Source organism: Cryptotermes secundus, unplaced genomic scaffold (genome assembly GCF_002891405.2).
Source record: "Cryptotermes secundus unplaced genomic scaffold, Csec_1.0 scaffold391, whole genome shotgun sequence".
Classification (NCBI taxonomy): domain Eukaryota; kingdom Metazoa; phylum Arthropoda; class Insecta; order Blattodea; family Kalotermitidae; genus Cryptotermes; species Cryptotermes secundus.
Window position 1 is genome coordinate 1,937,373 of NW_019737394.1, and position 23,458 is coordinate 1,960,830.

At 38.6% G+C, this 23,458-nt stretch overlaps 1 protein-coding gene across 4 annotated transcripts in view; it reads right to left on the minus strand.

Annotated features, from left to right (window-relative positions):
• LOC111870315 (spastin) overlaps positions 1-23,458 on the minus strand; it is a 189,829-nt gene that overhangs the window by 13,069 nt on the left and 153,302 nt on the right. For 2 of the 4 annotated variants that reach the window (XM_033753775.1, XM_023862491.2), the window contains exons 2-5: positions 15,340-15,561; positions 9,383-9,601; positions 1,865-2,028; positions 1,062-1,253 (exon numbers count right to left, since the gene is read on the minus strand). In XM_033753775.1, coding sequence (XP_033609666.1) covers positions 1,062-1,253; positions 1,865-2,028; positions 9,383-9,601; positions 15,340-15,561 — 797 coding nt within the window. The remainder of the gene's footprint in view (positions 1-1,061; positions 1,254-1,864; positions 2,029-9,382; positions 9,602-15,339; positions 15,562-23,458) is intronic. The other 2 variants (XM_023862492.2, XM_023862493.2) reach the window with 2 other exon arrangements.

Below are 23,458 nucleotides of genomic sequence, written 5' to 3' on the forward strand. Positions count from 1 at the left end.
AAAACACATCATTCATAACAGAAACAGCTCGCAATAGCCACAGGAACGTTGCTGCAAGACAGGCATATGTAACGACGACTTAGCGCTCTTAAACGCGTGTGTCATTAAATACAGTCCTCCTGACAACAGGCCAGTGAAAAATCTAACAATCTACAGCAAAACCATCAATTATTATGGGCGTTATAACATACGTGTGCAGCTGGACGAAACATACACGTCGAACCCCCCCAGACGATTTAAATCCCTGACGAAACATACACGTCGAACCACGGCAACGGGTTAAAGAACTTGTGACTATACTTTACAAATCATATCACACACAGACTACTGCTCTCAATCATGGTCTTCACTGTGCTGCTTGATAGTGACTTCCAATGGTGGGTGTTCCCCTACCTCGAGGTTCCCAAACTGTCCCCAAACTGTCCCCGGCATAAGCTACCAGCTTCTGCAACTCCAAACTGCAGACTATCTCTCTCTCTCTCTCTCAACTGACTGGCCCTAATGGCAGCTGGTCCTCATCATATATAGCCTTGGCATGGACTGCACAGAAAACACCACTTCCAACAGCTCTTCTATTGCTGAATGTGTGTCTGTTGGGGCTAACATGTGACAGCTAATGAGCCATTGCCTAGCAATGGGTGTTTATGGAGCCATTCCCCAGCAACTGCTGTCTCTGGTGGCTTCACAATTTCAGCAGACATGCTACAATATCCCGTTTATCTGAACACAGAAACAGAACCAGTTTCTGAAGTGTGGTAATATTAATGAACCTGGACCTTGGACGATGGGCAAAGTACAAAATAATGGTTTTAAACACTGTGTCATACCATTATCAAAAAGCCTTAAAATTAAGTTCTGATTGAGTTGAGACATGGGACACAAAACCATATATAAATATTATACATATGTGTATATTCCATAGCTGTGGAAGAATTTGTTATACAAAAGAACTGTAAAGAGTAAAACTTTCTTTGACAAGAATACGGGGTAAACATGGTTAAATCTGTTGGGATATGAACAGTGCACATAATCACTTTTTTGGTAAGCCTGGTAAGTCGTACCTCTTGTCCTGCTATGTCTTCCCACTGGACTGACGCACCTCCTTCAAGAATTTCATCCAATATGATTTGAGCAAGTTTTGGGTCCACACCTTTCAGAGCAGGAGATGGAGTTTTACGAGATGGTGTGGCCTTTGCAGCAGAACTGTTGTTGTTGCTGCCGCTGGCCCTGCGTGCAGGAGAACTGCTGGGCCCCTGTCAACATATTCAAATTCATTAAATCCCTGTGCCTATGGTGGAGCTTGTTAATTTTTTCTTCATGGAAATTAGCACTTAATGGCTCTATGGAAAGATTTCCGACTTCTGTGGCTCTTGACATAGTCAATGGAGAACAGTACTGTTGGCACACTGAATGAAATTTGAAAGTTCATGTGAAAGCAATAACAACAAAGGAACTAACTCCATAGTCGTTCACTTGCTTTCCTGTTCTGTACATTACAACAGCTAGGAGAGTGTTTCACATGATGGCACTCTTTCATAAACTGGAAGACCGAATCAAATTTTGTTAGTTATTATCAGTGCAGACAGGCAGTCGTTTAACTGGCCTGCTCTGCCTCTGCCTTCATGCATGAGAACATGCTATTTACTAGTGCAACTCATTACATGAAGTTGGACCCTATCACTGGTCAGATCATGAAGTATCACATTTTTTTTCTCATACAGACATTGAATAATATTCAAAGATAAACTCCACTGATGACACTAAACCAACAACAGAAACCTTTAGAAACACAAGATAAGCTTTCATGACTAACATCATGACCATTTTAATTTCTCTGCAAAGAAATAATTTAATTCATCCTTACAGAGAGTTGTCTTTTGATAGCTGGAGGTGTGGATGTCGGCTTGTTGGGTCGAGGAGAAATGATGTTTCTCTGGGATCGGCCCATGCTACGTGGTAAGGTCTGGCTCTTGTTCATCACTGTGCCTGCTATCCTCTTTCCTGGAATGTTCAGCTTCCGTCCAAGAGCTGTAAGACCAGCAGTGAGACCATCTCTGATATATCATGTGAACACATTAAACTCATGAGCTGATAGTTGAATGTAAGATAATATGAATGTGCATACCTCATCAAGCCAAAACTAAAAAACCATATATCACTTTCAATAAATTCATAAACATTAAAGAGATTCAAGATTTAAATATGTACTTTGAAGTTCCAAAGGATTAAATATTGCAGGCTTTAATACTACTTCCCCCCCCCCTTGGCACTACAGCCCCAGTGAGCCTAGGCCTACCTCCATGAACTTCTCCGTTCACTTTGGTTTTTCTAGATCTTACACATTCGGTAGGACTCCTTGGGCGGGTGATCAGCTTGTTGCAAGGCCTCTACCTATACACAAACACAAACTAAACATCCATGCCCCGAGTGGGATTCAAATCCACGATCCCAGTTTCCAAGCGAGCGAAGACAGTACATGCCTTAGACTGCTCGGCTACCATGACTGGCGGGCTTTAATACTACACATACTAATAATATCTGTGTTCATGTCACCAAATAAATATCAGTTATCACCACACCCAAATATTTTTTTGTGACCATCTCATTTTCTATTCCCTTAAAAATGTCTTAATAAAAGTTCTGTCATTTTTAGACTTATGACCAGGAAAAAATTAAAGATCCCACATCTGAAAACTGCACTAATATTTTTCCCACTTTATAAGTTTACATGTCTGCCATGTTGATATTGTTGATGACAGTAAGTTAAAAAAAGATTGCAGCATTTTTATTATCATGGCTTAATACTATGTCTCACCTAAAACATTAGTGAATTTGTGCCTAAAATACTGATACCTGTATTTGAAAATACAGAAAATGATAGGACATGAAAACAACATCTTAGTCAAAAATTACAGGCAGAGGTATTAATGCACATCCCGTGATGCCTCTTCAAATGCAACACTCCTGACCAAAATTCGAACCTCAACCTTAAAATTCAGCCACTTATTTATTAAATACTTCTGCTAATACAACACAGTAATCAAACTGCACACTTTGCATAATTAAACAGAGTTACATTTCTAACACTGACATAATTACATGATGTATACCAGAGCACTGACTCCTTCCACTTCATTGCCCCAGAACTGAGTAGTCACTTCTTAATTAATAACACAAAACAGCTTAAAACATCGGCACAGGTCTATGAAATGAACTCAGTTTCTATTTGTACATTGCAGCCAAGAAGGTATGTCAATGTTTAAAAAGTGCAGATTATGATCTTCTGGGTTCTAACGCCAGGTACGTGTAGTGCGGCAGAAGTCCAATGACAGTCCTCCAAAACATTAGTGGATTTTTACCAAACTACATGGTGTTACAAGCTACAACATCATACTTCACACAGACACTGCTCTGAGAACCTCCAATTCAATTTTAAAAAAGTAGGTTTAGCAACTTACAGATAGGCTACAAAAATACGTGCACACATTCAACAGCTTTTAAGATGAGTAACTGAAATCCCAACTGGAGGCTTTCCAAGAAGGCTTCAGCTTCATGGAGTTAGTTAGACAGAGTAACTGAAATACGTCAACAAAGTGAATCGTTTATTGGTGGTCTCTCTCTGTTCTCCTTAATGGCAGCTTTCAGTTTCCATTTTGAGAACTACATGGCTGGGAACAGTATGGGCGATTTGTCTTGGGCCCTCTGGTATACTGAGCCACGCTTCACTAGACTGTAGTTTCTAGATAGCCATGTGTATTGAAAACCAACCATTTCCACTACTTGAGAAAATATAAAACAAAACATTAATTCTTTTGAAATAATGACTTGATTTATCTTCAATGAGTTTTTAAATACCAGATTAATACATCCATAATTATGAAAGAATATAATGAAAATTCAGCATCAGATATTTAAGTGATTTATTTTCAAAACTGATGGTTTTAAATATTAAATTAATAAATCCACAATTACAAAAAAATATACTGAATCAAAATTCTGCAGACACTGAAGTGATTTATCTTTAAAATTGGAATTTTAAACATCTGATTAATAAATCCAAAATTTTGAAAGACTATAATGAATCAAAAATTCTGAATATACATATTTTTGTATTTTGTCTGAATCTTATTACATTTTTGGGAAAAAATTTATGTGACCATTTTTCTGCGCCACACTTAAAATACCTCCCTTCTTTTCACGGTGTAGTGAAAAGCCAACAAACAAAGGTTCAATGCATGAAATTTCAAATGGATAAGCATGTAACATGCAGAATAAATGCAACACAGGGCAGAAAATTCTGTCATGCTTTGCAATAACAAGCCACTACTATTTTAACATGAAACATGAAAGTTTCTGGCTTGATGCTCCCCAGAATTAGTGCTGCATTACATCAATCCAGTCCTTAATCACTGAACAGCTCAAGAAAACAACACTACTCTAAACGGTCACAGCTTGGTTTATTAAGTTTTGTGCCCTCCCACTGAAAATCAGTGACTTGAATAAAGCCCATTAAGTGGTACATCCTTCAGTTCTACACTGATGCATGTATACCACAAAGCATACATTGTACTAAACAGGGAACTGTAACCCTTTTTCTGCTGTGACACTACACTGGGCAGAGGCTCAACCTCCTAGGCACTCTATGACATTGAACTTCAGAATTTTTAAAGTAAAAAGAAAATACCAGATACTGAGTCAGTTCGAAAATTACCCCATGCTAGGAGGAGCCGGAACAGCACAGTCAGTACAGTGACTGGCTATGGGCTGGACAGCCCAGAACAATTCTGGGGCCTACGCAACCTCCTGTCTAATGAGCACTGGAGGCTCTTTCCCAGGGGATAAAGTGACCGAGGCGTGAAGCTGACCACTTACTTCCAACTAGTGCCAAGGTCAAGAAAACGTGGATCTATACATCCACTCCCACATATATCTTCATGGTATAGTGTTTCACTTAACTAACTTCACCTTTTTTAACTTTTACCCCATGCTAGAACTTAGCAACTGTATCCAGCACACCAAATAACCACAACCATTAAAAGTATTCACCGCTTGTGTGATGCATTCTACAATTCTGATGACTTTAGTACCACCTGAACCACCAGGCAACATATTTGTAACAAGCCACAGAAATCTTTACAAATTAAGTTATGATTATTCACCATCACCACAACACAACATTTCAATCACCACAGTGCTATCTGGTTTTTCTAACAAATTTACTAAGAGTGAAATACACTGCCCTCAAAATTTTAAGATTCTACACTGACTGGCTTGCTACCACATCACAAGTTCACATTGGTGTCATGTTGGCATTGATGACAAGAAGTAAGAAAACACCTCAATGAGTTCACCTCCAGTTGCATGACATACAGAGTTCCACAAACACTGGTTAACTTTAGTCCACAATACTGATGGGTGAAGATGAATCATTGAACAAGCTCGCAGACAGATACAAGCATCCAAGACCTAAGGTTCTGAGAAAGCAATTCTGTTTCTCTGGGAAATTTCAAACACATACGAGTATGTTTACTGGGTAAAAACAGTTCAGACAAGAAACAGTGGCATAAATACAACAACTTTAAATATCTTCATGATGCAGTGTCCTTCTTGAGAAGCTGCTAGTGGCCAGTTGCTCAGCTTCTAAAGACATTCCTTAAATTTTACAGAACGCTCAGCTGCTCAAGAAATTCCATAAATTTTATGGCACACTCAGATGCTCAAGAAATACCCAATATTTTACGGCACCCTCAGTTGCTTAAGGAATATCCTAAATTTTATGGAACCTTCAGCTGCTCAAGAAATTCCCTAAATTTTATGGAACCAAAAAGTTCATTACTGTGCTCATTACAGCCTGATGATGGACACCATACTGAACCAGATGAAAGCAACCCACACCCTCACAGCCTAGTTCTTTAAGATCAACTTAACATTACACTCCCACCGATGCCTAGGTCTGCCATGGGTCTCCCATTTAGCTTTTCTATGGGTTTCTCATCTCTCTCATGAATGTCACATGTCCCATCCATCTCATTCGCCTTGATGTGATGGCAAAGAGAGTAAATTACAAAACTCCTTGCTCTGTAAACAGCTCTGTCCTTCTATTTTCCTCCTCTCAGATCAAAACATTCTCCTCAGAACCCTGTTCTCAAACACCCTTCATCTATGTTCTTCCCTTAACATGAAACAATAAGTTTTGTACACATACAAAATAATGGGTAATATTATACTTCTGTATATTTATGTTTGTTTTTAAATACTAAATATAACTGCAATGCTGCAGACAAATACTGAACCTAAACATACAGATTTTCCATAAGACTACATTACAATGAGGAGACTGTGAAGACTTTTTTTTATTAGTTTGGCTGCAACCTCAAGTACGTGTACAGTGCATGTACAAAAAAACATGATGCAAATCTAACAATCTGTACACTCAGGCTCAGTATCTTCAGAATGAAGCATCATGAGAGTTACGAGTACTTACAGTAATAAAAATACTGCAAGTGATATATTCATAAAAATGGACAACATTCTAGACGAAGCATTAAAATTAAAAGACAAGTAAAAGACTATAGTTTTTATATGAGCAACACAGAGATATGATGGTTACTGACTTTACAGTTGAATCAAGTGCCTTGGTTACAACTATCAGCAACACAAAATTCAAAACCGAAAATAAATATAAAACGTATGGTCTTCTGGGTTGAAATTCCATGTAGTTCAGAGACATCCTGACATTTCGGCAGAACATATCATGCAGCTCAACTTGCCACCTGCTTCTGTTGGTTTCTTGCTTGGACATCTCTTACCCTGATGATGGAAGTACTATATTCATGTAACATGCAGAGCTCTCTCTGAACTATACCATGTTACAACCCAGATGACTGTACTCTCCTTCTTATCAAAATCCACCATAGAAATATACTTCAATTTAACCTAACCCAGATTTCCATAGAGGTGTTCCCTCCACACCAGATACGAGTATAGTGGTTATATTATAATTAACCCGGTTTCTTGAACTAGTGATAGTTCCTTCATACCAGATGTAATGATTAAATTGCCATGGCTCAGTAACTGGAGCCTAATTTCTGATAAAACAGCACATCATAGGAAGCTGAGGTTAAGAGCTTTATAACACTCAATCTGTCTCTTATATTCTAATCCTGTGGACCCTCACTCATATGAAAGGTTTTGAACCCATACACGTCATAAGAATTTCATGCTGCCTGCTGGAAAGCCCAGTACACTTCTGATCAAAATCTACATGCCTTCATAGCAAAAAACATGTGCCATTGTACCTCCACGTGGCAAAGATTGCACATAAGTTACCAGAACTATGAGAAATTATTCCAAATCCTGGTACAATTAAAATGTATACTTCAAGAAGAGGCAAATAATGAAAAAGAATGTTGACATAGAACAGGAGCTCTGCTTGTGATGGGGTCAACAGATACTATATTTAAGTTTTAATCAGGTAATTAGCTTTTAAGAGACTAAAGGGCCATAATATTATTCTCGAAGAAAGAACATTTTCAGTGTATATAAACACTTCAATGAGCTCAGTATATACAGGGAAACAATATGTATAATGATTACATCATCTTCATCAAGCAATGGGTTAATAGTTCAGTGTTTCAAAATATGTTTCACTTAAGTTCTATAACTCAAGAAACTCAAACAATATTACAGTGAAAAGCTCAGAACTTAATGCTGATGGATGTGAAAGCTTGTAATGGTGTCAATTAAATGAAGAATGTTCTTAAAAGCTTTCTGTCATAAGCATAAAAAGTGCATAGCAGGTCTAAAGTTTAAATCCAAAAACTAGGTTATGTGATGTAATAATAAATTTAAGTTAAAATGTACTGACAGTGCTAGTGAAGGTTATATGTTAGTGCATGTTAAATTTGAATATCCCATCATATCATCATTCTCCTAAGATATCACACTCATTTTGAGACAAATGAGGCTACAGTACTACAGGGATCTCGCATTGTTGCTGAAAGGTTGTCAATGGCCTATGACATAAACTTCAGTCATCTAAAAGGCTCAGGAACTGCTGGTTTGTGCGCTCTCCATGAACAGGCACTTCCCAGAATTCAGTGCTCAACTTGCTGGGCATATCCCAAACTTCATTAGATAAACAGAATTGTCAATGACGTTTAATCGCAAAGAATTATTTATTTTCTGTGACCCAAATGTTAATCAAGTGAAGAGATATTACCCATAAGCAGCCCAATCCAACTCACATCATTCTAAGATCTATTTCAATATTTCCTTCTTTTATGGTTTAAAGTTATAACTAATCACTGTTATGAGAATTGGCTAACAAAATTTTGCCAGAATATTTTATCCTACATGTCCAGTCTATCAAAACTTCCGTGATGTAACTTTCCTAACATATGGACCTCTATTTGTGGATTACTCGTATTTAATGACACTGTCAGTACCTAGACCATACAGTGTCAAATAGTAGGACACCTAATGAACTGGAAAGGACGTGGAAGGAAGGAACTGTAGCCTAACCGTGGTACTATCCTAGCACTTCCATGTTGGACCTGAGAAGACCACAACAAACCTCAAACAGGATAGATGACATCCTGCTGAGATTTGAATTGAGCACTTTCTCAATAGAAGTACTGAGTCTTGTGTCCAGACCAACCTAATTCATGGGATAAATCCTGAAGTTAAGTCTGTAATATAACTTACTGTATTCTACATGTTCCATTCAAACAAATCTGAGGACATGGAGCAATATTACGAACATCAGACTCTATGTCTGACATTATTTCATGTGACTGCATGAAAAACTTTTAACATTCACTGATTTACATTTGCATTTACTTTCACTTTCTCTTACATGTTAATACAACATAAAGACAATAATTATTATATTGTAAATAATCATGTTTATACATTGTAGCATTAATCAGATTTGCACTGTACAGTGTAAGATAAATTACCAACCTTTGGAAAATATGCTTTGTTTCACCAGTCTGTGAATGAGAAAAGGTGTGCTTATACTACAAACCCCAATAATCAGATTGCTACTATAGCAAACATTCTACCAAGATTATGGGTAAGATATACGGGAATAGTTCCAGAAAGCCAATGAACATTATTAGTGAAAATAATTAAATAAAGATGAATGTTCTTCCTTTATTTCCACTTCTGAGAGCCACTGACCATAAAGATAATTTACATGCAGCCCAGGGAGGAACTCCCCCCCCCTTTCTTCTATGGCCCAACAGTCTATAGAAAACATAAAATAATCATAACAAACCCTGGAAGTTGTATGCATGTGGCCACTGACACAACAATGTGGAAATCCCTGCATGAGAAGTAAATGTTAGTAATGTTAATTACGCTTAAAATGATGAAATACCTTCTGAGGGCCTGTGAGTGGGAGGAGGGGGAGGTGGCAATTTGAACTCCTGCTGTTTTGGTCTGGGGCTCCCCTTATTGTTCAACAGTGTATATGGTTTAGTTTCTGTTTTAGGGGTGTTGAGGGGTTGGGGAGCTACCCTTGATCGCTGAGTCTTCCCCCGAGGGGCTGGGCATGTCTCACGTGACACTGCTAACTGGCCCAGATGCTCAAGAGTGACTATAAGAAACAGAAAACAAAACAAACACAATACAATAAAAGTAAATAAATTAAATGTTATTTTGTACGAAACCAAGCAAATATTCTAACACAGGCCTCCAGTCACACAAGTTGCAGAGGATCAAGGGAGAGCTTCCAAATGAGACAAACTGTACAAGAGGCTTTCTGAACAACACTCCTCATTAATGACCAAAATCATTATGGAAGAAAGAGGGTTTATAGATAGAACATCAAATCAGAGCCCATTCTCATAAAATGCGCCCAAAATTTATATTTTATATTTTTGCGAAGAGGGCATGATAATGTAATACCTGGTGTTCCTTCAATGTGTCTGTGTGTTGTGTATCAACCCTCTTGCTTTCATTTTTAATATTCTGTTACCAAGAAACAAGCTTATCCTTTATGTTCTTATTGTTACCATCACCACAGCTGTAATCAGCATGTGACAAATGCTACGCATTTTTAATAAACACATTATCTCCCATGATGACATTTGTTTCCTTTTTCAGTCATATTTATTTCACTGTTTTTATTAACAAGTTAATGTGTTATTTTTTTTTGCTTAAGTTTTCAGTTCATTTTAGGTATAGTTTCTAGCTATGAATACATTTATAGTTTTACCTGTTAAATGCTGCTTTCGGCTGGCAAGCACTCAAATGAAGAAACTGAACTGAACTGTTCTTGTTGTTACTGTTACAGTCTAGTTTCATGTTAAATTTAATTTCAAGGTTGTCTACATATGTGATTCTCAAACCATTCTCTGTAAAGGGTTTCTAGGGAATTCACTATTAAATATGCACTAATGGCAAAATTGAATTAATTATGCGACAGTATACATAGCATGCATCTGCAACAGGATACTGCTGTCTTTACAGGAGAAGACTACAGAAATATGATCTCGTTGTCTCAACACAATGGTTCAGTTTTCTTTGATTTACCATGGTTCCTTCACACTAGAACTGTGGGAAATTGTTAAATGATGTCTATTTTCCACACAGTTCTTTAGTCTTATTGATTTATTTAAGTGTCTTTGGTTGTTGTAGTAAACTGTTTTTTATTTAATCATACATTTCATATTATGGACTGGTGGCTTTAGGAAGATATTAGAAAAAATCAAGCATAGCTGCAACTGCAACCACAGTGGCAAGAGAATCTCAGGCTTCATTGTCAATATCCGATGGCATCGCTTTAAATGATCCAGACATACTTCACCCTTGAACAATCATACAAGTTCCTATTTCAAGCAGATGTCTGAAACATGAAATATTATCAACACCTGATAACTAATGAACACCGACAACAAAAACACAAATGTGGCCTTCTATAGGATGCTTTACAACGGCGAGGCATTCACGTTAACTGTGTGAGCCTGGCTAACACTTCGAAAATCAGACAGAAATGTTACTTTCATGGTTTAGTGATAACGCCACATACTGGCAAGAGAAGCGATCTAATAATACATCATTCATCTGCCACCTTTGTACACCCAATCATAGACTTATTACTCATTTCCCTGCAGCTCATGTTGGCACCTTCTGAATGCAGAAGTAATTATAAGAGACAAAGTAAAGGTTTAAGAGGGGGAAGGAGTGTATGACGCTCCAAAGTTACCACAAGGTCACTATGTTAGCCAAATCGTAAATGTTAACACATTTTAGTTGCTTAGTGCTCATAGGGCACACAATGAACAGAGACAGGCAGGCAAGCAAGCAAGAATGGGATCGCAAAATGCATATTTCTATTAGAGAATACCATGACAGACTTCAAGACTCTGATTTTAATTTAGTCACAAGTATTTTCAGTAGTGCTATTGCAAAACAAGAAAGAAAAAAAAACTTTTGAAATTATGGAAACCAAAAGTAATGAAATCAACTACAGTGGAAGAATTTCAGGTCTCCCCCCTCAGAGAAGATACAGAATACACAGAATTTGCAGCTAAGAGACAACTCATGTCAATCGGTGACAGTGATCAAAAAGTTTCTCATCACTGGCTGTGCTATGGAATGACTGACAATATGATGGCACAGTTGACCCCCAGTTCATTCTCAGAAATTCTCAAAATAAAGTTTCTCTACTCTGAAAAGTTTCCAGCTGATGCATATAAAACTGAAATCACACAGATGGCACTTTGATTCTCTTCTTAAAACTGAAATTTCTGTTATTTATTCCCTAGAATAATTTTTTAAAAATTTATATTTCAGACTTCACATATTTTACTGCTGCGGATCTGAGTGAAAGATTGCCAAAGTCATAAATTAATCTCCCTTGTTATTAACAATACCACATCCCAATGTGTCCATCGAGTGGATATTCTCTGGTCTGCAGACAGTTCATACTTCACCTACACAGCATACACACTTATGAGAGACTCTCTAACATTACAAATGATAAAACATTTCCACCCAGTGTGACTGTTGAAGCTTTTACTACTTCACTTTCTAGCACCCTAAAACGTTTCGGTCCCTACAGACCATCACCAGAGGGAACATCAANTTTCGGAGGAACGTCGGTTAACACCACATATACACGGTGCCAAATCCCAGAAGACTGCTTTCTTCATACTAATATATTGTAAGAAATTTGGATTTTGTATAAAGTTTATATTACAAATATTGTATATTTATGTATTTAAACAAAAATCAAAACACCCAATGTAATAGCAGTTTCTAAAAGTACTGATGTTCCCTCTGACGATAGTCTATAGGGACCAAAACATGTTATGGTGCTAAGAGGTGAAGTAGTAAAAGCTTCAACAGTCACACTGGATGGAATTGTTTTATCATTTGTAATATTGTTAGTGTGATAGACCAGAATGAAACAAATCAAACTCTCTAACATGTTCATTAAATTATCATTAATGACAACTGAGAAGAAAATTCTTGAAGAAATGGAAAACTGTGTGAACGTCCGTGACTGTGTGACAAGAAATTTTCATTGAAAAAAGCACTGTATGGGATAGTAGTAGGTATGGTTAGCAGTCATTAACTGTTTCTTCCTTCTTCATATTTCCTTCCCTTTTTGAGCTTAATTAATTCTTAGTTCATATATCCATTGTTGTCTTGAATCATGTATGTATTCACTTCTCTGCCTCAGGATTTTGTTACCACTTTTGGAAAAGTCATGCCCTACCACTTGCAACAGCCACTCATACAATTATGAAAACTTTAATCTAGCTATGTTCTAATGAAAGTAAGAGTGTTTGTTGGACAATCTGGCAATGCAAATTTTCATAGATTTGTGGGCCTTTTTAGCATAGATACTGCTCCAACTGAACACTCCTTCTCTGTTTTGGAACATGTTAAGTTTTTTAGTTTATCTTTTTACAATTTTTGTGTTTATTTTAGTGTGTTATTGTGTTTTAAATACAAATAAATTTATTAACACTCCCTCTTTAAAAATCTCAGCTATTGGCAAGAAATTTAATAGAGGACTCAAAGGAACTGAATTCATAAACCATTGTTGTTGTTGTTGTTTCATAACTATGGTAGGCACCTATATATTTCACACAAACATGCAAACACTACAGAACACATAGTTTCTCAAGTCATGTACTAAAATGGATTGAAAAGATATGATTTAGCAGCAGTCAAAAGTAAAAGCAATTGGAACTGAAACTGTGTGATGATGATGAAGAGAGACAGTAATTATAACCATTACATTACACACGCAGCATATGCATTTTTTATCAGATAATGATTAAGGACCTGAACCATTATAACTTAAATTAATATTATATATATTCTATTACATGTGTGATCTTATGTTCTAAAGGTAATACAAAACAACTTTACAATATAGTGACCATGCACTTCATTCTCTTAGAACACAACTGTTAATGACAAGCAAATGTACCACAGAATTCAAATTCTGATTTATGCTCATTACTAAAAATATAAATATAACACAAATCAGGCACAAGTTAAACCAAACTGAGCTAACTCAACCAAATACCATGGTCTATCAAATTTAAATTAACAAAAAGCCTATATTGAAATTAAAACGAAAGTATATTTTAATTTCACAAGTGTAACAACACATGCCTATCAGCAAACACTCTAATCTAATGAAAACACAGTGAAAACAGAGGGAACCGATCACAATATTGTAAAGATATACCATGAATGTAAACATTCACTGAATATTATTCTTAACTGTGTTGTCTGGACCTCAATTAAAGTACAAAAATTATACAGCAGCCAGAATAGTGGACTCACTACCAGCTGAATTCTTTCCAGTCCACTTCTTACGACAGCTTCAGCAGAGTGTGATCAGTGCTGGGTGCTTCCTTGTGACCCCGTTACACCCCAAACACTTTGATGCTGCTGCTACATGGCTCACAAGGATCACATTCACTTCATTGGTTAATTAAAATTAAAATTAATTTTCCAGTTTCTTAATATAGGCAGTACAGTTTAGATATAGTTCATTATTTAAATTTACTTAAAACATTTCGTTTGTTGGGAAAATAAAACTGGACCAATGGTATTACTGTATGAAATAATCTGTCCTTATTTATTTTGGTTGAGATTTCACAAAACTGGGCAATGAAATGATTATCTTTTATTCAACCTCAGGCCTATAAATGGCTACCACATAAGAAAAATATGTCATCTGGAGCACTGAAAATAGGGCGAAAGACCCAAGTTTCACTTCTCATTTACTTTTAGTTGGGATCCCAAACTGTTGGAAATTTAGTAAATCGGATCGTGGTAAAAGCAAAGCGATTCTATTTCATGAATTTTCAGCCTGCTTTCCTTTCTAAGAAAAGTAGACTTTTGGCATCATCATATTGTTATGTATATATGTACAAACAGTGCTATTTTTCAGTTGGTATGCATACCAGCAGACATGTGCTATGAACTAGCAAACTTGTAAAATGTCAAAAGTCATACTCCTGCAAGTGCATCACATGTGACGAGTCTGAGGCTAAAACAGAGTGTGGAGCACTGGGAAACTTGGTTTTAGAAAAAAATGCTGTGTAAATGTCTGTCTTCTAATAATTTTCAAATTATTTTAAGGATTTTCATTAACTTTAGTTACATCCTGGTATTCTTTGCGTCATACTATCAATAATATTGTGCAATATTCTCAGTGACAGCAATACTCATGAGACCTAATTTAATGTTCTGAAATTCTGCACAGTAAAAGATACTGTGAGATATGACGTAGGAAAAATCCTGAACAATTTTAATATTTTTAATATTTGATATTTGTTGGTATATATGATAAATATATATTTTAATTATTTTAATATGAAGACAAGGCATGCAGTGAACTAGTTTGACGTTAATCGAATAAGCACCTGAAGATGGCACTTTTGTGCCGAAACATGTAGTGCGGGAGAAAGGAGTGAGGTAGATAAGTGTATGCACTAAAAGACGGTGAAATAAATCATGGACAGTAAAAGATCTTCAAAAATATGCAACTCTGTTCAGATTATTTTATGTACAATACATAAAGCAGCAACACGCTGATTGCAAAATATTTATTTATGCTTTTCTTTGATGAGAGTAACTAATGCATCACTGTAGCGAGATTTATATATCATCAACCTTAGTACTGGGATCAACCGCAGAAACAACGGAATCATTTTATGTTGATCATATAGAATGATATGGGTTTAATGAATGTTCAAAAGTCCAACTTATGAAAATAAGACTTCATTACAACCACACCCGGCACTGATCACTGTTTGCTGGGAGTGAGATCAGACAGACAGCACTTAAGGGGAAGCCTACCAGGAGCATGCAATGCTTCCTGCAGGAGCGTGTTGCTGGCAGGCTCAATACCTAGGAAGTCAAGACGATCCTTTGCCATCACCAGGTTTGTCTTCATCTTGTCATGCAGGCGTTGGGCTCGCTCCCACACCTCTCCCTTCCCCCCAACACACTCCACTGCAATCCCCTGCTCCAGCTCCGATATGCCCTTCTTGTACAGCTCAATGGCCAGTTCCTTCTGACCTGCAACAAATGTGAGTTGTTCAAGTATTTCAGTACAATGTTACTACATTGTGAATGTCATTATATGAAAGAGGACAGATAGGGAGGGCATATAGCATGCACGGATAATTTTAAAATGCATACAAGAAGATTTTAGCCAGGAAACATAAAGGGAAGGGAGCCAACCTGTGAGTAGATCGGACGATAATATTATGGGGGGGGGGGGGGGGGGNTGCGCATGTGGGTTGGGGCCCTCGTGCAAGTGTAACGGTCTTGTAAATGTAACACTACACTTTCATAGTTTCATAGATTACTACTTAGATCATGTTTAGGCCGCGCCATAACTCAAGCGGTTAGCCGCTGGCTTCCCACAGCGGTGGCCCGGGTTCGATCCCGGGTCTGGTCAAGTGAGATTTGTGGTGGACAAAGTGGCGCTGGGGCAGGTTTCCTCCGAGTACTTCGGTTTCCCCTGCCACTGATAAGCCGACTACATGCGTTACAATTTCACGTCCATTTCCACTACCGATGAACAGCAAGCAATGTCTTGATGCATGCGGGGGAGTACAATTAACTGTGACACGGAACTTGGGGGGGGGGGACTGCTGGTTACAGAAGTTGCGCAACAGATAGAGCTAGTGGCCGTATGAGATACAGTAAATCCTCTATGTACAAAATATTAAAGAGTATATTACCCTTAGAGTTAAAATATATATATATTCAAAAATCGCGGGCCACCGCTATGATACAATAAGATGTTTATAAGACCGTGCAACAGAGGGCCGGATGGGCATTGCCTAGGCCTTTTTGCAAATAATTTATTTTTCAAAACAAAAAAGTAAATCCTTTCTAGACCAGTTACAGTTAATCCGGATCGAAATATGAAAAATGCTGTTCACAGTTGAGTACATACTTTAGTAAAGATACACGGCATTCAGAAAGGCAAACGAGTCACTTATCTGTTCAGACAAAACTTAACAGTGTCTTCAATCCTGCATTATTACGCTCAAAAACAAGTACAACTTCTGTCTTATATACATGAATAAATGTATTACCTTTCTATAGTTTATAAATAAAGGCTCTACAGTTATATTTTTTTATTTTCATGAGCACTACTTACATCGTTAAATTTTTCATTCGCTTGTTCTTTTATGCCTACCTTTTGCTTCGCTAATCCGAATGACACCCCTCCCTCGCCCAATTACTCCGGATTAGCGAGGGTTTACTGTTCTCGTGAAAGCTCCCATTCTTTGCCCGGGTTTTTCGTAACATCAGCTGCATTACAATAATCGAAGCTTGTCAATTATGGCACTTATTTAAGTTCTACGTACTGCTTACTACTGCAGTGGCCCATATGGATTGCTTTCTGAATACAGAGGTTGCCACGCAGCGAAATTGGTCCGCGTGGCCTCTAAGTAAGCATTCCCTAATCTTCCCATCATTCCGAGCTATATATTTTTTCCTTGGCACTACAGCCCCAGTGGGCCTAGGCCTACCTCCATGAACTTCTCCGTTCACTTCGGTTTTTCTAGATCTTAGACATACGGTAGGACTCCTTGGGCGGGTGACCAGCTCGTCGCAAGGCCTCTACCTGTACACAAAAACAGAAAAACGCACACAAACATCCATGCCCTGAGTGGGATTCGAACCCAAGAACCCAGCTTCCGAGTGAGCGAAGACAGTGCACGCCTCCTAGCTATATAGTCTAATAAATTTAAAGCGTCATTAAATAAACCAAAATTACGTAAAGGATAATCATTCGCGTAATTTCTGGCGTACTTAAGTTACTATTAACTCATAAAGAAATAAGAAATTTGATTTATTATTTTGTGGTTTATGTGACGTCAGCAACTCAGACTATATATAGTGTCGGATGATAGACTGGTGAAAAATGAATTGGAAGGGAACGATCTTGGTCTAACCGAGGTATTAATCTGTCGATTAGTGTCGGAGACAAAACACGAAGACTGAGAGTCATGACCATGGCCCGGATTTTGATGACATGTCATCTTTTTTTCCTTGTATCCTATGCGATGCTCTTAAATATATAAATCTCGGATATGAGCTGCTGGTTACAGAAATGTAAATTTTATAGGTAATGTTTTGTCATTTTTTGTCATTTTTAGGTTTAAGGTCATTTTTTTCATTTTGGGGGTAAGTTTTGGACTTTTAAGGGTATTTCTTGTCATTTTTGACCATTTTAGGGAATTTTTCTTCATATGTTTCCTGAAATGTGAATAACATGGAAGTGTTTCTCCTTTACGTCATTTTTCTGGATTTTTTTTCGGTCATTTTTTTTTAATATTTTCAGGTCATCAAAATCCGGGCCCTCCATATTACATTTTTGGGTCATATTTTAGGTCATTTTTCTTGATTTTTTAAATATTTTCAGGTCATCAAAATCCGGGCCCTGGTCATGACCTTCCAATTATGTCCTCATCTCATTATTTTGTGTGAAGAATGTACAAAAATAGTATTATTACAGTTCTTCAATGGTGCTTTAGAGAGGTGGGCGTACAGAATTGACGGGAAATAAGGAGAGCAGATAAAATTTTGGTTGACAAACTTCATGGAAAAATATCACTTAAAAAAATAGACACCGACTGCAGGACAATATTAAAATGGATCTGACAGAAAGGTAACGCCCCAATTATGTGATTTTTTCGGTGGCAGTAACGAACACTGGGATTTCACAACACAAAGGGATTCCTTGAATAGCTACGAAGGCAAGAAGACTACTAAGGGCCATACCCTGCAGGTCTGCCAGCAGTTACTGAAACAAGGGTACCTCTGTAAAACGTATGCTTATAACTTTTCGAGAACATTCGCATTTCTTTTGTCTGGAATGCTTTTACAATGCGGACAGGAGCATTCAGCAGGATCTGCCAGCACTGTCTGCAGTCTTCTGTTCTTATGCCACTTAATCCCCTCTAAGGCACAGCTGCGAGGCGGAGGCACAGAATTCCAATTCTCTTGATGGCTTCTCTTAACAACATAGAACTCCAATGGATCTTGCAGGAAAGCTATTATTAATATTCCTTGGGAAGCGAAATTCCTTATACGAATTCATCTTCGAGAACAGAAATAGGCGCACCATACAAAACACACACTCTGTAATGCGTTCTTTGAAATGTTGCATATTTCATTGATCATAATGTTATCTTATGGTAACTACAAATATATCGTTACGAGTCTAATAACGTTATGGATATTCCTCTCAGGCTCAACGCCTGTGCATTTGTTCGACCTTTACCAAAGATCTAAAAATCTCAATTTCCTTTAACCCTTTCCTTGCTCCACGAGATAAATCTCCCTGAGAAACGCTGAATTATCTGGCCGGGGCTTATTACAGATTTGAAAAAAAACTGTGGAACAAAAGAGTTCCGCTGACAAAACAAAGCTTCTTTAAATAAAAGTCAACATCGAAAAGACCAAAACACATAACATGTACCATAAAACGTGTGCTTTTTTGTACTTTTACACTTACAAAGTATAAAATGGTTTTCATTGCTGTTGACAAGTTGGAATACTGCGCAACTAATGGATGTTGTACAATGACTTGTCGTACATCGCAGCGGTTAACTCGCGACTTTATTTTTCTACCGGAGAAGCAGAGGAAGTGTGCTTAGCTCAAGAGAAAGCATATTTGTTCTATCTTCCGGGATATATCGCCGTGTAGTGCGCCGAAAATCAACCGACGTTTAGGAGGAACATGTAGCCTCATTCTTCCGAATCGAAAAACAAACCATGCATGAAATCAGCATGAAACAGAGCTCTTCAACCCGGAAGATGGAGGCGAAATGTTCTTCCGAAACGTAGGTTTGACTTTCAAAGGACTACACGGCGTTATATCCCAGAAGACAGAACTTCGTAAGCACACTGTGTGAACAGCAAACCCTATATATTTGCTCTAGTTCAACTACCGTACCACGGTTAAGCAAGGTATACACCTACTGCTCCTGGTCTGCTGCCCTAGACCAGCAGGGATATTTAGACGCGACATGCTTTGTAAGGGAGAGTGGTAGAAGGAAATAAAGATACACACTAAAATAAAACAGAAACACTGTGTGATGTTCCTGCAAAGTCGAATAATATCGGCAGAAACCCCTAAAAGAAACTAGTGTGTATGAACTATCTCGATATTAATACAATATAACTACGTGTATCTCCAGCAGAAAGGGGGGTAGCGAAGCTTGGCAAAACTTGCGGCTAACTATTTAAAACACTCCTGCTTCATGCAACAGTGTCCGTGAAGAAATATGTGAATGTCCAGACAGATGACACGACACGTCGACAGAGCGCGGCTGAGAGCAACGCGAGAAAACATGACGAGTAATGTGCCCAAGCAAACATCTTTTATGAACGGACGACGACAAATGGAACGTACTGACATATTCCAATTTGGAACTAATTAATTTTAAATATAGTGTAACGGTTTTAGCAAGATAAACAGTTGCCTGATGATGGCCGGGTACGGTCGAAAAATGTACTCGTATCATAGAGGAGTAAAAAAAAAAAAAGTTGCCTCGACGTCTCACGACCTATTACAGGGGACAGCTTTACATTTTATAAGCTACGAGCATATGGTGAAACTAACATGAAATATAAACTACTGATTATACAATTTTGTAATATATTTCTGTTAGGTATAATTTACTTGAGTGCTGATTCCGACTTAAATACATTAATTACCCAGGAAAAATCGTAGTTTCGCAATTTGGCCATGCTTGTGACCGGAGACATACAAAGAAATGGTTCGTCCAGAGACTCCAAGTAAGTTTGTGACGTACCTCCCCCCCCACCCAAAAAAATCCACTTACCCAGACCCAACGATTAGTCATGGCGTCAAAATAAAATGCAGATGTAGCGTGGCGGCCACGGCGTTTAAACATTCTGAAATGAAAGCCGCTTTTATAAAAATTTCATATTTCTCGAGAATCGTTACTACGCAAAATGTTAGGAGCCTACATTAAATGGATCTGCTGTCACTCGGACCTCACACGTCTGCACGGAAGACATGGCGGCAGGAAAACAGGAAAAAAAAGTACAAAGACAGGGCACGGCCTCTAGCAGTATAATATTCAAACTGAGTCCAATGCAAATGAATCACTTGGTTTAAGAAGATAGATTAACAGACACAGGAGTAAAATACTACAAGCTTTTCCTTTCTTCTAGTGTTAATTATAATCTATAATTTATCATAATTTGTTCGAAATGATTAATTAAAATGTGGGAGATTCGAACGGAACACTGTATAAAAACAGAAGTAAGCCTATGCCAAAAGGGAAAACCTGTACAGTTCTCCCAGAGTTCAAAATCTTAAACATTCCATGTTTGATTTCGGAAAAACTGTGTAGGATTTGTGGTTCTTACAGAGGTAGACATGAAAAGTTCTATCTTCTGGGATATAACGTGGGTACAGTCCGCTGAAAGTCAACCGACTTTTTAGAGGATCTACTCGCTCTGCGCAATCGTCCCAAGGAAACCAGCCTCCGGGATTCTGTGAGTCGACTCAGGGATCATCGCAGCCGCCAGAAGCATCAATAATATGTTTGCCACGACCAGTCGGTAGTAACACGAAGTCTTTTCTCAGGGATATGGGTTGCGTTAGTGACTGGGATGGGGAACACACTGTGGGAGTTATTAATTACACGACCACTGTTACACTGGGAACAGGGTGCACGAGTATTTCAATGTTCTGATAATGATAAATGCAGTTATCTGGGAAGTTATACTGATCCCCCATTAAGCTTCCACATGGTTTTATCACTCTTTCGTCGGCCTCTAATTTCTTGATCAGTTCACCAACCCCTCCACGTAGATATATCTCAGGCCGTAACCAACTTTTGTAACGATTGTCAGCACCTCACCGACGTCGTTGTCTAATTCTCTTGACTATCATACTCTCTGTCTAACCGGGTGACCGCTCAACTGTCGCCACCTTACAACTCTCTACGGCTGAAAACGCACTGACGCGACAAGCCGCGCGCGGTTAAGTTTTGGATCGCGGCACACAGGCGGCAGAGCTGTCGCACGCCTAATATGTACAACTTACGGACGCGCGCGACAAAGAGCGGCTAGCCGCTCGCGACTAGTTGCGTCAGTGGGTTTTCAGCCTAACTCTCGGTTCTCCAGGGCGCCTCTCGTAACTACGTATATCCATATCTCCCAACTAAATCACTGAAAATCTGACTGACCAACTAATTCACTGTATCTGACTGTGACCGTACCCACTTGTATTCAACTATATCCAGCCGTAACTGACTGACTGCTCCCACCGCGATTTCTTCTATTATATCCAGGTAGCTCGATATCATAGACCCTAAGCGGTAATTATTAGAAAAGGTTGACAGCTAGGCCTACTACTGGGCGCCTGTCCTGCATTTAGTTAGGCGGGGAGATGTGGTCTAGTGGTCAGAGTTCCTGGTTACAGATCCAGAGGTCCGGGTTCGATTCCCAGCGCTACCAGATTTTCTGAGAAGTACTGGGTCTGGAACGGGGTCCACTCAGCTTCGTGAGGATAACTGAAGAGCCATTTCAAGGAAATAGCGGATCCGGTCTAGAAAACCGAAATTAACGGCCTTGGGCATTCGTTGCGCTGACCACGTGACACCCTCTATCCGCTAAAGTTGGCACCAACTTCGCCGACAAGCGGCGGTCGCTCTGTCGGTATAGTTTTCTTGCGAACTTAAACCACGGGGTTTGTTTTTGTTTGTTTTGGGGAGATGCTTATCAATAAACCATCTTTGCCAGATTCGAGTAAAGGATATGTGCAATTAAGTTAATATCCCTCTGGGTAGGTTCACACAGGTATCTAGCTACTAAAAATGGCACCTCAAAATAACCTTTTATCAAATGGACGACGGAAGATAACATCAAATGCAAACCGGTGACGCTAACTACAATGGTGTACCCATGGCGAGAATAGAAGGCTCGGGTAAAACGTATGATCTTCTCCATGAAAACGTTCATCGCTAAGAGCCTAACGGAGGATTGTGTGGAATGCAGACTAATGACACATGTTCGGTCATGGGAAGCCTCTAACCCTCAGGTATGTCTCTCATTCTCGTCGGAACCACTGGTTGACTCGTCATAGCTACGATTAAAAGAATATCCACTAAGGAAAGTACGGTTACAAGGGACACGTCGCCTCCATCTTGAGGGCAGAAAAATAAGTCAAGCTAAAAATCAAAGTGGCTCCACTTGCTACCTGCTTCACGCTGGTTTCTTACTCGGCTTAGTCTTGGACCCTGAAGATGGAAGTGACACGTTCCTCGAAACGTCAATTGCCTTCCCACGGACTACACAACGTTATATCCCACAAAACAGAACTCTTCTTTGAGAAACACTTACCGACATTCACCATTTATTTTGGACAGACCTACCAGTGATGAGTGGCAACAATTTTTAATTTGTTCGATCGTTACCACAGAAAGCTGAAGATGTAAATTTAAAATAGCGCCGTGAAAACCTCAAGCAAAATGAATATGGAACTCCCTTCCACATGCACGGTACAATGCCTCCGTATTTACGCGAGGGGAGAGAATGAATCCATTTAATTAAATAACTGACCGGAGCAGAGTGGGGAAGGCTTCTATCCTCCAGGCGCGCTCTCTTTTGAACTTCCTTTTTTCAAGTTAATCATTTCAAATAGTTTAGTGCGCGAAGCCTACATGTCACTTTGGCTTAAACTGGATTAGGAACCGGTACAAATTTCAGTCGTCGCGGGAGCAACCCGCAATTGGGAAATTAAATCCCGCTGTTCAGTTTCCGGCGGTAAATCCACAACCCCCCCCCCCAATCCGGCAAGGCGCCCTGCATACAGAACGTGCAATAATTCAATACCATCAACTCCTGGCTTGACACAACTCACTGTGAGGTGTATTAATGTCAGAGGAGTAAGGAAAATAAAAATTCCGGC